The sequence below is a fragment of the Simochromis diagramma genome, unplaced genomic scaffold (genome assembly GCF_900408965.1).
Source record: "Simochromis diagramma unplaced genomic scaffold, fSimDia1.1 OVJJ01000005.1, whole genome shotgun sequence".
Classification (NCBI taxonomy): Eukaryota; Metazoa; Chordata; class Actinopteri; order Cichliformes; family Cichlidae; genus Simochromis; species Simochromis diagramma.
The window spans coordinates 62309-77457 of NW_024387097.1; the positions used below are offsets into that span (position 1 = coordinate 62309).

General features: G+C 44.1%; 1 protein-coding gene across 2 annotated transcripts in view; it reads right to left on the bottom strand.

Moving 5' to 3' along the window:
• Positions 1–6540: 6540 nt before the first annotated feature.
• zfr (zinc finger RNA binding protein) overlaps positions 6541–15149 on the bottom strand; it is a 41249-nt gene continuing 32640 nt past the window's right edge. The window contains exons 18-20 of one of the 2 annotated variants that reach the window (XM_040046495.1): positions 11629–11740; positions 10101–10198; positions 6541–7546 (exon numbers count right to left, since the gene is read on the bottom strand). In XM_040046495.1, coding sequence (XP_039902429.1) covers positions 7364–7546; positions 10101–10198; positions 11629–11740 — 393 coding nt within the window. In that variant the 3' untranslated portion in view covers positions 6541–7363. Of the gene's footprint in view, positions 7547–10100; positions 10199–11628; positions 11741–15149 lie in introns of those variants that run through there. The other variant, XR_005698002.1, reaches the window with a different exon arrangement.

Genomic DNA, 15149 nt, shown 5'->3' on the forward strand with positions numbered 1-15149 from the left:
TGCCCCAATCTTTATTCTATTCGACGTGAGGCAATAAAATATCAGCTCTAAAAGAAAACATCTCTAAAGTTAGAAATATCCTGTCTCAGAGTGACGCTGAAAAACTAGTTCATGCATTTATTACTTCCAGGCTGGACGACTGTAATTCATTATTATCAGGATGTCCAAAAAACTCACTGAAAAGCCTTCAGCTAATCCAAAATGCTGCAGCAAGAGTCCTGACAGGGACTAGAAAGAGAGAGCAGATTTCTCCTGTTTTGGCTTCCTGTTAAATCCAGAATTCAAAATCCTGCTCCTCACATACAAGGTCTTAAATAATCAGGCCCCATCTTATCTTAATGACCTTGTAGTACCATATCACCCTATTAGAGCACTTTGCTCTCACACTGCAGGCCTACTTGTTGTTCCAGAGTATTTAAAAGTAGAATGGGAGGCAGAGCCTTCAGTTTTCAGGCCCCTCTTCTGTGGAACCAGCTTCCAGTTTGGATTCAGGAGACAGACACTATCTCTACTTTTAAGATTAGGCTTCAAACTTTCCTTTGATAGAAACTCCCTCAGCAGTATTGCTAATGTGTCTTCTTGAGCAGGGGGACCTTGTGGGCCCTGCCAGATTTCTATCCACTCGAGTGTAGTGTGTTATTGACGGTGTTTTTGGTGACTGGGGTCCCAGCTGCATACAGATCTTTAACAAGTTCCTCCCATGTGGTTTTGGGCTGATCCAGCACCTTTCCTATAATCACCCTCAGCCCTGTGGTGTAAAGTACTTTGAGTGCTCAAATAAAGTAGAAAAGTGCGATATAAGAACCAGTCCATTTACCATGAGGCAAGGAGCTCTCTCATATTCTGGTTCCAGGCTTCTGGAGGGCATCGCTGCAGCTTCCCACCCTTGTTATCAAGCACATTTGTGACAAAGACATTCTCACTCTCACTGACACGACAAGAAGATTTCGATTTATGTATCTGTATTTTCTATGTTTGGGGTTTTTTTGTTGTGTTTTTGTCTCTTACAGATGCAGCAGTTGGTGATACATTGTGGATTTCTATTTGCTGGTTCTGATAACATCTTCCCCCATTGAAAATAAATTCTTAGTAGCACCAGGCAGATTTTTTTTATGCATTAGTTTTGTTTGCGTAATTTGCAGTAAACTGTCTCATGACTCATTTAAATATTCTCCTACTGACAGTGTGATAGATTATTAGTCAAAGTTTAAAGCAGTCGTGTTCAAAGGTGACTTGATTTATTTAGAAAAGAATGTAAATATACAAATAAGAGTAAAAATGTCCCATCAAAGTGAGGTTAAATAATGCTTCAACTGTAAACATACTCCACCAATCTCTATTAAACAGCCGTGTACCACAGGCCTTCAAGCTGGCAGTAGTTAACCTGTTGCTTGACCCAGCTGTCTTAGCTAATTATAGGCCAATCTTCAACCTTCCTTTATTAAAAAAAAAAAAAAAAAAACCTTGAAAGAGTGGTTGTAAAACAGCTAAAAGACACACTGGTTCACTGTGTCCATTTCATGCTTTGCTTCTCCAAAATGTGCAACGTACACGCATGCAGAAGTTGCAGTATGCTGCAGTAACAGCAGAGCGACATTTTTGATTTCGAGGCAACACAAACAGAATCACAGGAAATGTTTAAATGAATCTCCAGTTTGTTAAAGTTGTGGCTGCGGAAATAGACTAGTCTGCTCAGTAAAAAGAAACACAGAATATGGCATATAACACATTCATGCAGCCTGGTCCCACCAGCTACAGCCTTGTTCTACGAACAAGTTACAGGGTTGTGTAACATCCTGCATATGTCAGCATTCCCCGTTTAGCTTTGGTCAGAGATACAGCTGCTATTAGTGTTCAGTAAAAAGGAGGGAAACAGGCTGTTAAGCAGTCTGCTGCATGTGAAAACCAAAAACAGGTGTGGAACAGGAGAGACAAAGAGGTCCTAAAATAAAAATTGAGGCTGCAGGCAGCGACGAGGGTCCTGGTGCACATTTGGATGTGCCACGGTCGAGCCAACCTACAGCTCGAGTGTGTGGCTGGGTCTGAGATGCACTGCAATGTCCTGCTTGTAGAAAACTGTTCTGAATTTCTGTGACAAACCTGCTACGTAGGAGATGACAGCTTTGTCTCATCTGCCGCTCAGCTTCTCCCCAGTTGGTGTTTGACCTCGTTTCTTCTGCATCTTTGCTGAAGGCCCGATGAAATAACCACGTTTTAAGAACATTCGTTACACGCGTGTTCATTCTCCTTCCCTTTGACTCAGAAAAGTCAAAGATAGAAAAACACTTAACCCTGCATACAGGTGGTTTGTAATTACACCCACCCGGGAAGAGCCTCAGAAAGGAGAGACATCTAAGGCATCTGAGGAAGAGGCTCAGAAAGGAGAGACATCTAAGGCAAGAAGAGGGGTCCCTATTTGCCTCCAACTCTCTCAACAACACGAACGACCAGGACAAGGGACCACGACCACGACCTTCCCCAGTCCCCCAAACCCCTGACAGGCCATCACCCTCCTCCCCCTCCCTTTCTCCCTCCTCCCCCTCCCTTTCTCCCTCCTCCCCACACCTGAAATTCACTGAGGAGATGATGGAGCGGGTCAATGCTGGGCTCAGATCTACCCCCCGTCCCAATCCCTTTTTGTCCCCCATAAACCCCCCACCAGAGCGGCCAAAGGTTCGCCATCGAGCCCCACCCTCAACAGAGCAATCGAAGTCACATTGCCCAGCCTCGCCCCCCTTAGTTCCTCTTCATGCCCTGTCTCCGCAGTCTGATGTGTGATGTGTGAAGGGTCCGGGCTGTGAGGATTATGGCAGTGGTGACTTTTCCCAGGAGAAGCTGGGACCCTGTTTACTAGAAGGTTTTAAAATTTCTGTACTTTTAGGTGACAGGAGACATGTGGCCTGGTCAAAACACAGAGAGGTGCACTCTAAAAGATCTTTAAATATAGTAAACATTCCTTGTGTGCCACAGACTGCTCCCAAACACGAGGGGACAAGTAATGTCTCTAAAACACTTAAGTTGGCTTTATTAAACGTTAGATCTTTAGCTGGGAAAACATTTTTAATTAATGATTTAATCACTGAGCACAACCTTGATTTTATGTTTTTAACTGAAACTTGGTTGGACCAAAATAACAGTGGGGCTGTTCTCATCGAGACGACCCCTCCTAACTACAGTTTTATCAGTGAGGCCAGGGTGAGCAGGAGAGGAGGAGGGGTTACTGTCTTATTTAATGAATCATTTCAGTGTAAGCAGCTATCTCCTGGAAGTTTTCAGTCTTTTGAATATGTGGCTTTACAGCTGAAGGCCCCATCCAAAGTTGTGTTTCTTAATGTTTACGGGCCTCCCAAATACTGCACAGACTTTTTTAATGACCTCAGTGAACTGCTGTCTGTGATCTGTGTTGATTTCGACTGTGTAATTATTGTTGGGGATTTTAACATCCATGTGGACAACCCTCAGGACAAAGGGACTAAAGACCTGAGTAACACTCTGGGCAACTTTGGGCTGACTCAGCATGTAACAGAGGCCACACATAATAGAGGACACACTCTTGACCTACTGATCTCCAAAGGCCTGAGCATTTCAAAGGTTACTGTGTCTGATGTGGGCCTGTCTGATCATTACTGTGTTTTCTTTGAAAGTAAAATCTCAGCCCACACAAATATATCAACAACAGTGATCACAAAACGGTGTATAACTGAACACAGTAGTGCAATTTTTAACCAGGTCTTCCCATTAACACCTGACCTGTCCAGAGGGTCAGTCAATGAGCTCGTCAATAGCTTCAATGCTAACATGTTAAATGTAATGGACACTATTGCTCCCATTAAGGTGAAGGTTATCTCTGGAAGGAAAAAGTCTCCATGGAGAAACTCCACACTAGTGAAAAATGAAAAAAGAGAGTGTAGGAAAGCTGAGCGCAGATGGAGAAAAACAAACCTCCAGGTCCATTATGACATCTATAAAGAGAAACTTCACAATTATAATTTACAACTGAGGAATGCAAGGAAGTCCTACTTCTCTGACATCATCACTAAAAACAGCCATAATGCTCGGGTCTTATTTTCTACAGTTGACAGGCTAACAAACCCCCCTGTGTCAGTGGCAGCTGAACTTCATTCGACCATGGCCTGCAATGACTTTGCCAAATTCTTCACAGAAAAAAATCCAAAAAATTAGACAAGCAATTGGTACATCAACAGCAGATCCAGGATATGTACTGTGTCCACCAAAAAACTGCTTAAACACCATGAAACAGTTTCAACCTATTAACAGCAAAGACCTGGAGGACATCTTAGGTCAACTGAACTCCTCCTCTTGCTGTTTAGATGTCCTGCCAACAAGTTTTTTCAAAAAGGTCTCAAAGACTTTGGAATCAGACCTGTTACAGATCGTCAACTTTTCTTTATTATCAGGTGTGTTTCCAGAATCACTAAAAACTGCTGTAATCAAACCTATACTGAAAAAGGACAATCTTGACAAGACACAAATGAACAACTACAGGCCGATCTCAAATCTCCCATTTTTAAGTAAGATCATTGAAAAAGCAGTTTCTCAACAGCTCAGTTACTTCTTAAAACAGAATAACTGCTACGATGCCTTCCAGTCAGGTTTTAGACAGAACCACAGCACTGAAACCGCTCTGACCAAAGTGTTTAATGACATATGTCTGAATACAGACAGTGGAAAAATGTCAGTCCTAGTTTTACTGGATCTCAGTGCAGCATTTGATACAGTTGACCACAACATATTACTCAAACGACTGGAGAACTGGGCAGGTCTTTCAGGAACTGTACTAAACTGGTTCAAAACATACTTAGAAAACAGGAAATACTTTGTATCAATAGGTAACTTCACATCTGAGCAGACAAGTATCACATGTGGAGTTCCCCAAGGTTCCATCTTGGGACCCCTTCTGTTTAACATCTAAATGCTCCCACTGGCACAGATTATAAACAACAACAAAATAAACTATCACAGCTATGCAGATGACACACAAATATATATCACAATGTCACCAGGAGACCGAGGCCCTGTACAGGCTCTTGGTAAATGCATTGAGGAAATCAATGACTGGTTGTGCCACAATTTTCTCCAGCTAAACAAAAACAAAACTGAGGTAATAGTCTTTGGCGCCAAAGAAAAACGATTACAGGTCACCAGAGAACTTCAATCTATACATCTAAAAACCACAGACCAGGCGAGAAATTTGGGTGTAGTGATGGATGCAGACCTAAACTTAGAAAAACACATTAAGACAATAACAAAGTCAGCTTACTATCACCTCAAGAATATTTCAAGGATAAAAGATCTGATGTCTCAACAGGACCTGGAAAAACTAGTCCATGCATTCATCTTTAGTAGGCTTGATTACTGTAACAGCATCTTTACAGGTCCACCTAAAAAATCAGTCAGACAACTACAGCTCATTCAGAACTCTGCTGCTCGAGTCCTCACTAAGACCAAAAAAGTGGACCACATCAGTCCAGCTCTGAGGTCTTTACACTGGCTGCCTGTCCGTCAGAGGATAGACTTTAAAGTTCTGATGCTGGTCTATAAAGCTCTGAATGGTTTAGGACCAAAATACATCAGTGACCTCCTGACCCAGTATGAACCTTCCAGATCCCTCAGGTCATCTGGATCCGGTCTTTTATCAGTTCCCAGAGTCAGAACCAGACACGGAGAAGCTGCATTCAGCTTTTATGCTCCTTATATCTGGAACAAACTCCCAGAAAGCCTCAGATCAGCTGAAACACTCAGTTTATTTAAATCCAGGTTGAAGACTCACCTGTTCTCAGCTGCATTTGAATAAAGCACCAAATCCACACTTTTAAGCTTAAATTTCAAAACTTACATTTAACTACTGATTTTATCTACTGTTCTGATTTTATCTGTTTTGATTTTATATAGTTTTGTTTGTTAATTAGTTAGTTTATTTGCTTGTTTTAATCAATTTTAAATCATGCTTTTTATTTGTTCTAATGTCTCTGTAAAGCACTTTGAATCACCTTGTTGTTGAATTGTGCTATACAAATAAACTTGCCTTGCCTCATACACAACAGCACTAACCAGCACACTACAGTTCCCCTCGCTCTATTCTCATGCTCAGTTTGAGCTTCAGATCATCCTGACTATAAATTACTCACACCTCCATGCAGTCACTTTTGTACACAACATATTTGCACACGTCCTTTACATTTGTAACTATATTTATGTTAGTATTTCTCTATCATCATCTCTGTTTCTGCACTCATTTTATGAAAGTGCTTGTTGAGTTGTTATAGCAGCAAACTTCCCTCTGGGATCAATAAAGTTCCTCAGATTCTGATCGATGCCCGAGTTACTGCCATGGGATTGGCCCACATACTTTCCTTACCAAGCAGCTGAACGGGTCAGTCAGTGAGTAAATGTAGGGACAGCAGGGTACTTACTTGCTATCATCAGGAAAAATGTGCTCCGGAGAAACAGGTGGAAATGCATTTACTGTGCTGGACGTGCGAGCAGAGCACAGTGAGCATTCAGGGCAGGACAGACATCTCTCAGTCAGTAATAATCTTTATTCCTTTTCCTCAGGACAGAACTGATTTAGCACCTAACCAAGGTATGAGGCAAGCAAGCCAATACAATCCCCATTATACAAGAAAACTAATTTAAAAGCCAGAACAGTCGGCAGTGTCAACGTAGCCACTTTTTCCACAAATCAAAACTTGTCTTTTTACATCTATAGATTACACAAATACTTATTATATATGCAAATGAATAGACAAAACTACATACCTGGGCTTACAATGTCACTACTAACAAAGGTATATCAACACTGAAATATTCTTCATAGTCTGCTGCATCCCATAGGTCTTCATCTGAAGTGTAGATTAGCATTGAAACGTAACAAGACCACAGCATCAAACAGCACTTGCATTAAGCACAGGAATACAGGAACTTTGACATATCTGTTGGCCAAATAAAAGGTTCACAATAACAACAAAAACACAGACCAGCTCTGAATGCAACTGTACAGATGAATGAAGGCATTGATATTTCTCCTCACGCTTCCTTCTGACCCACATTACAGTTCAGTCCGGCTCCACTTTAAACACACAGGTGGGGAGCAGTGACACAAGCTCTGCTGTATTCATTCTTGTAAGAAGCACGTCAGGTAAAAACGTCCGTCTAGCACAGAGTCCTCAGCCCTCACGGTAAGAAATCTACAACTAATAACAATACACGTGTGTGTCATACAAAGTCAGGCTGTAGTTAGGCTGGTACACCTGGAGCTTAAAAACAAAGAAGCCAGTACACAGGAGACGAGCATACGACATTTTAGTACAGCTGGTATGTAGATTCAATTCATAACGCAAGCTTAGAAACTGTCGTAATCTTTCTTGTCTTTTTTGCCTTCGCCCTCGAAGCTGTCTGTGCCATCGCTGTTGTCACGGCGACGCTTCCGGCTGTTGCGGATGCTGAAGCGAGGGTTCATCTGCGGTAGAGGGTCCATTCCCAGAACTTTATGAATCTGACGGAACGCCAGCAGCCTAAGAGCAAACTAAACACACAAAGTTGGAGAACATGTGAGTCAAAGAGCAGAAGCAAACCTTTCAACAGTCTCGGATGTGCACGTTTGGGGGGTTATTTACTCTTTCTGTGACCTGATCAACTACTTGGCAAAAACCTGACAGAAGGGCAAAGCCAGTGATTCCACTGGGGCACCAGGAGGAAGGGAAGCAAGGCCGGGAATGCTGCAGGTGGATTTAACGTGACATCCACGCTGGAGTACGGTACAGAGTACGCTAGCAGGATCATCATGGGGTTCACTGCTGTCAGCAGGATGGAGGTCAGAAGACAGAGTTATTGGGAGAGAGTGGTGGGAGCAACGAGAGTCAGAGATGTTCCCTGGGAGTGAGCAGGATGGACAGGACAGCGTGCAGATGAGGGATAGAGCACATACTGGGTTTGTATTCATCTAATGGAGGACTGATAAGGAATGGGAAGGACAGCTACAGTCAGAAGACGGAGAACCAGCTTCAGCAAAACAACATTGGTGAAGTCAGGAGAGGCCTCAGAACCATCTCGGGCCACAAACATCAGAACTCTCTGCCTGGGGGGGATGTGAGGTGGGCAAATGAACTGAATCATTTCTTCAACAGATTTGATTCATCCATGAGGCAGTTTCCAACAGCGGCTGTAGACTCACCCACCCCCACTGCTGCTGCTCCACTTCTGACACTTCACACGTCCTCTACTCACCCTGCTCACTCCTCCCCACCCCCAACAACAGCATCCAATACACACTCAACACAAGGCTCCAGCCTGTCTCTCTCAACCACCCAGGTTAGGAGGGAACTGAGGAGCCAAGAAGGCAGCGGGCCCAGATGGCATCAGGTTGAGGGTCGTCAGGTCCTGCGCGGACCAACTGTGTGGGGTGATGGAGCACATCTTCAACCTGAGCCTGAGGCTGGGGAGAGTCCCACAGCTCTGGAAAACCTCCTGTGTTATACCAGTGCCAAAGACTTCACGCCCCAAGGACCTCAACAGCTACAGGCCGGTGGCTCTGACATCCCACCTGATGAAGACCCTGGAGCGGCTGGTCCTGGCTCAGCTTCGGCACCTGGTGAGCTCATCACTGGACCCACTTCAGATTGTTTACCAGCCTGGCATTGGAGCGGATGATGCCGTCATTCACCTCCTACATCGTTCCCTCTCTCACCTGGAGACCGCTGGACGCACTCTGAGAATCATGTTCTTTGATTTCCCCAGTGTCTTCAACACTATTCTTCCCACGGTCCTGGACCATCACCTCACTACATGGATACTGGACTACCTCACTGACTGACCACAGTATGTGAGATCTCAGGGCTGTGTGTTGGACAGGGTCGTCTGCAGTACGGGGGCCCCACAGGGAACGGTTCTGGCTCCGTTCCTCTTCTTCATCTACACTGCAGACTTCTCCCACAACTCCACCCAGTGCTTCCCGCAGAAGTTCTCTGATGACTCTGCAATAGTCGGCCTCATCACTGGGACGACAGGGAGTACAGACGACTGACCCAAGACTTTGTGGACTGGTGCCTGCTGAACTACCTCCAGATCAACACCAGTGAAACCAAGGAGCTGGTGGTAGACTTCCACAGGCACAAGCATCCTCCACTGCAACCACTGAACATCCAAGGTATGGACATCGAGGCTGTGGACAGCTACAGGTACGTTGGTATTCATCTGAACAACAAACTGGACTGGACTCATAATTCAGACGCCCTCTACAGGAAAGGGCAGAGCAGGCTGTACCTGCTGCAGAGACTCAGGTCTTTTGGAGTGGAGGGCCCACTCCTAAAGACCTTCTATGAATCTGTGGTGGCCTCAGCCATCTTTTACGGTGTGGTCTGCTGGGGACAGGAAGAGACTGAACAGGCTGATCCGCAGGGCCAGCTCTGTTCTGCCCTCTGGACCCAGTGGAGGTGGGGAGTGACAGGAGAACGGTGGCTAAGCTGTCATCCCTGTTGGACAACATCTCCCAGCCCATGCAGGAGCCTCTGACAGCACTGAGCAGCTCCTTCAGTGGCTGCGGCACCCACGGTGTGGGACGGAGAGATTTCACAGGTCTTTCCTCCCCACTGCTGTCAGACTCCACAACAAAGACTTCAACTGATCAAACACACACATCCACACATGTGCAATAACACTAAGTGTAATACTCTTTTTCTGACAAAGTTGTACTTTTGTATTTTTTTACTCAGTTGTATATAGCATTTGTATTCTATTTTATTCTACTGTATATAGTATTTTATTTTTATTTTATTCCATTCCAGTGTTTTCTAATTTCTGCTACATAACTTTGCACTTTTGCTATAACGAAAGAAATTTCCCACCTGTGGGACTAATAAAGGTCATCTGATCTTATCTCTGATGCTAATGATGTCAAACACAACAATCAGATTGCCAGGTGCTGAATCTAACAGGTGGTTTGCTCAGATCTTTGAAGGAGAAATGCTTTATGATCATGTAACCACAATCTTAAAAATCAAACAAAAGCAGCAGCAACTCATCTTAAAAATTTTCAAATGCTAAACGTGTCTGCATGTTTACAGAGATATAGATTTTTTTACTTGGGCACTTGAGGTAATGTCCTCTCTCTGCTGCTCTCCCAAAGTCGCCAGGGTATCCACGGGCTTCTTTTCACAGGGATCTACCAGTCCTGGTCCACCTAGTGGGAAAAACACACTTCATTAGGAGGTATTCAAATCCTACTGATCAACACACCAACCAGCCAATAGGCCAGATATTGGAGGTTTGAGTATACGTTACGATTTCTAATGTGAATATAAAACCACCCATCAAACCCTTTGATTGTCACAGATCTGGTTCTTTATATCTTCTTGCATAAAGCATTAGATGCGTTTACACCAAGTGCAGCCTTTACTGCTCTTAGAGCTCTTACAGCAAGGGAAAATAAAATATAAAAGGAAGACACAAGGTGGTCCTATAAACATTAGCAAACAGAAGCAAATCTACTCTACAAACTCGGACCATCTTATCCTGATTGCCAGTGAACGATTTCACTTGCTGCAAAAACTCACCACAAATAACTTGCTCCATTCATCCATTCATCCGGGCATTTTCCTATGCTAATTGTTTTCTAACATTCACACCCCGGCTCCAAAGGATGCATCACAGAAAAACTGGGGCTTGCTATCTCCCCCAAGGCTATTTGGATCGGCCTCCTGATCTACAGCCATGGGTGCACACAGCTTCATGCCCAGACATCTGCATCTGGTGTGCTCTTAAAAGTGTTCCTTTGAAGCATGTATTTTGAATTTGCCTGCACTGAAACGCGATCCAAGTGTCGGGAGAGCACACGAGGTAAACAAATGTTAACTGCTAAAAGAAACCTAGCTGAATTAGGAGCAATAAAGGACGTGGGTACAGAAACACACCCAATACTTCTGCATGGTTATAAAATCAGTCCTGAAAATGTTCACAATTCAGTGCTCCCTCAGTATTTCACGTTCTCAGCACCTCTGACCTGTGGACACTGAAGAGCTACAGGGGTTGATTTTTGTTGGTGATATTTTACTGAAGCCCTTCAGCTTCCCTGACTGAAGCAATCAGATCCCAGATCAGAACAAAGGGAAGGAAGTTTGATTCATAATGAATGCATTCACCACAGTCACACAATGACCGTCAGTGGGAGTGGTGAAATAGCCTTATTTAAATTGGGAAATTGTAGCTTTGATCAGAACAATGGTTTCAGTTCCTCCTGTGAAAGAGCCGCCTGACAACAGCTTAAACCCAGAAAACTCACTGTGAAGTTAGCTGAAAGACATTTTGCTACTATTAGACATTTCTTACATGTTTCCCTGACAAATACCACCTATATTAGAACATTTAACATGACTGCAACTAATGAAAAATATAATTTAACTGAGGGGAAATGAAGATAACCCCAAAACAAAAAGAAAATTGAAAAGAAATAAAATCTGGAGAATACAAAACTTTAATAACTCAACAAAAGCCAAGAACAGAAGCAGAACTGGCCCACCTTTCTGCCATTTAGTTTTGATTTAAGAACAGAAATGGAATCAATTTTCTTCAAGTACAAAACTAACAATGCAAAAGAAAGCCAAACCACCTTACCTGGGAGTAAAATCCCAGAGGAGATGCATTCAAAGACACGTCTCAGTGCATCACCGGGGCTCAGAGGGGCAGACGCGCTACTGATGGCCTTCTCGACCAGTAGCTCCATGGCCTGAACAGAGCACACAGAGGAACAGAAGATGTTAGAGATGGTTGGGAACAGCATCGTGCCTTTTCTCACATCACTTTTATTAATTAAGATACTTAATATTTTACACTACCTTTAAATATTTCAAATATACCAGCAAAGCTTTAGAAATGTTTCTGACTTTGTTAGTGCTGTAGCTGCTGAGTTCAGCATTTACACAGTTCAACAGTCAGGAGCCAGACTTTCAGTGGAAGGTTTGAAATGGCTTTGAGCAGTATCCCAAACAGCTGATTCTGTTCATCCAGATGTTTTCAGTGGGAGAAACGTTTCATCATCATCATCAGGTGACTTCTTCAGTCTCACCTTATAAACAGGACACTGACCTCACAGCCCACTGAAGGAACAATGGGCTGGGATCTCAGTTTATTGATCATCAATATGCAAACAGTGATGAACATTGATCAACAACCACTGATCAATGGCCATGAGTCCCATTCACAGAGAGTTGGGGAATGGCTACAATCACAGCATTGTAAGATGGTGACAGATGTACCCTTAGGCCCCTCCTCGATTCAGAGATGGTCTTTCCCTTTTCACGTAAATGGCCTCCTTGACTCGGCGCTCAAACCAGCGTTCCTCCCTGTCCAGGATGTTACATCCTCATCATTGAAACAGTGTCCACTGGCCTGTAGGTGTGAATAGACTGCAGAGTCCTGGCCTGATGGCTCTTCTGTGTTTATGGACTGAGCACCAAGACGTTTAGAGCAGGAATTCTCACAGCTTTAACATCTGTAAGTTTTTGGCAGATTTCTCCAGGGTGCACAGTGTGGCCTGACAAAAAAAATAAAAAATCTGAAGATACTGGACAAGTATCAACAGCCGATAAACCTGACCTTAAAGTCATGTCCTTAAGAATTAAGGACAAACTCCCAAGTCATTTCAAATGTCCTCAAGGGGACAATGAGCTGGTCCAGCATTCCACAACAAAAATGAAAAGCTGATGCTCCTCACCAACATGATCAGATATACCCAGGGCCACCGGTACTGGACGGATCATTCCCCCTCATCCCTGGACTCAGTTTCATCTACAAAAGGCTTGTTAGTGGGCCTGACGAGATCCTTGAAGTAGCCCTTCCACTGCCGGATTACGTCCTGAGCTCAGTAGCACTCCATCCACATTTAGTGCACCAAATTACAAAATCAACCCGTGACCTAGGGTGTCCCAGTGCTGCATGCACTTATGAACACCCTTATGTTCAAACATGGTATTCTGTTATTGGACTTGTGTCCTAATGACATGTCCATACCAAACACCATTCAGGCGCAGATCAGGCAGGCCATTTCTTCCAGTCATGCCCCCTTAGGTCTCACCGTCGTTGGCCACATGAGGGTCGAAGTCTCTCAGCAGGACATTAGTGCTGAGAAATGGTTACCCGCCAGCACTGCACCCAGTGGCTCTAAACGCCCCTCTCCACTAGCATGCACTCGGCTCAACACGGCTAGACTCTACTCGGCTTTGATCGTTTTCCATTACAATCGAGTACCAACTAATGTGTGTGAGGTCATTACAGCAAAACAGTGGAAAGCCCCATGACATCATTAGTATGTGACTCACACAACACAACAATGGAGTACATTGAATGAACTTCGATCGCTTAGTACACCAGCCGAATAGAGACTAAAAAAAAAAAAAATTACCTGGTACCAGGTACTACGACCTAATGGAAAACCCTAAAAACCAAGTCAGTACCAGCAGAAACGGCTGAAGCAGAATGGGTACTGGGAACTGTTTTTCAGTGCATAACTACAAACGATAAGTCACGACTTGTTCCCTGACACAAAGGTCAATGGAAACAATAGAGTCCCAATATACCAAATATTCACTGGAAAAATCCCAACATACAGGTAAGCCAGCCAGAGGGGTACAAGAATACCCACCCCTGCCCACAGCCTCTAACCAAGGACAACTCGAGACTGGATCAGATCCCAGAGTGTCTCTTTAACCTCACATCAGTTCAGGCTCCTTCCCAACCAAAGAGGTGACATTCAGAGATCGACAGACCACGTGACTTTCACGCGTTGCATTGCAGGTACGAGTGGCAGCAAAATTAAAACACTGCATCAAGCGCTAGCACTTCCAGCAAGGGGTAATCATTAATTCTGCTGTTTTAATCCCTACTTGCATTTTATTTGCTCCAAAAACAGTTATGTACAAAACGAAGGAGAGCATGGCAGACAAGACAGACAAAAGGCCAAAAAATTAAAAAAAATAAATAAAAAAGGTACGAGGGAAAAAAAAAAAAAAATCAAAGGGTTGAAAGGGTTAGACCCATACAAGCACACAGAGCGGACTAAAGACGTTAGCGTGCTGCCCAGCTTTCATCGCGCTCATATTTATAATTATATGGTCCTAAGTGTGAGTGCATACACTCATGAAGGGTTTGGTAACTTCAGATTCCTGCAACAGGCCCAGCTTCAGTTTACCGGCGGATGGGTACAGGACACTGACATGTGCCGAGTAGCCCGATATGTAGGTGGACACCAGGTTTTATTCTAAGTAAAGGGCAACCCTTCAAAAAACAGACAGAGCAGTGGAGCAGCCAAGGCAATAGAACAATATAAAACTTGATTACCAAAATATAATTAATTTCACATAAAAGATTTAAAACAGTTAAAAACACGAATGGCCAGGGAGAGAACACAGTAAAAACATAAAAACAAGACTAAAAGTCCAGTGGCATCAGCCACAGCAATAATAATAATAATGGATTGCATTTATATAGCGCTTTTCAAGACCCTCAGAGCGCTTTACAATGCCACTATTCATTCCCTCTCACATTCAGACACTGGTGGAGGCAGCTACAGTTGTAGCCACAGCTGCCCTGGTCAACACCAGTAGGCAGTAGGTGAAGTGTCTTGCACAAGGACACGATGACCAAGACAGACAGAGCTGGGGATCAAACCAGCAACCTTCCGGTTACAAGATGAGCTTCCCAACCTCCTGAACCACGGTCGCCCCACTAAAATCAGAACGGGGCAAAGAAAACCCAGCGACGTCCCCGGCCGTCCTGTCTGTCTCTTTGCTCCGCAGTACTAGAAGAGAGAGGGGGCAGCGACAGTCACTGTTCTTTCCAGTGAAAGGGATTTCTTGCACCACCGTGTGTTTCGGGACTTGCCCCACAATCCAGGCCCTCCGTCGCCTCTTCGTGACTTCGGAAACATGACTTGAACAATTTTTCTTCCACGAAGGAATCCGATAAAAACCGATCGCTTTACCCGTCGGCTTCCAGCGGCTGTCATGCGACCGGCTATGGCAGTTAATAATACAACAGCTTCTTGCCATTCTTTGAGTCTCTGTTTATCTCTGTGTGACTGTTGTCTTGTGCGCAGTAGCCACTTGTACCTACAATCCTTTGCGGTTTTACTCCGGAAA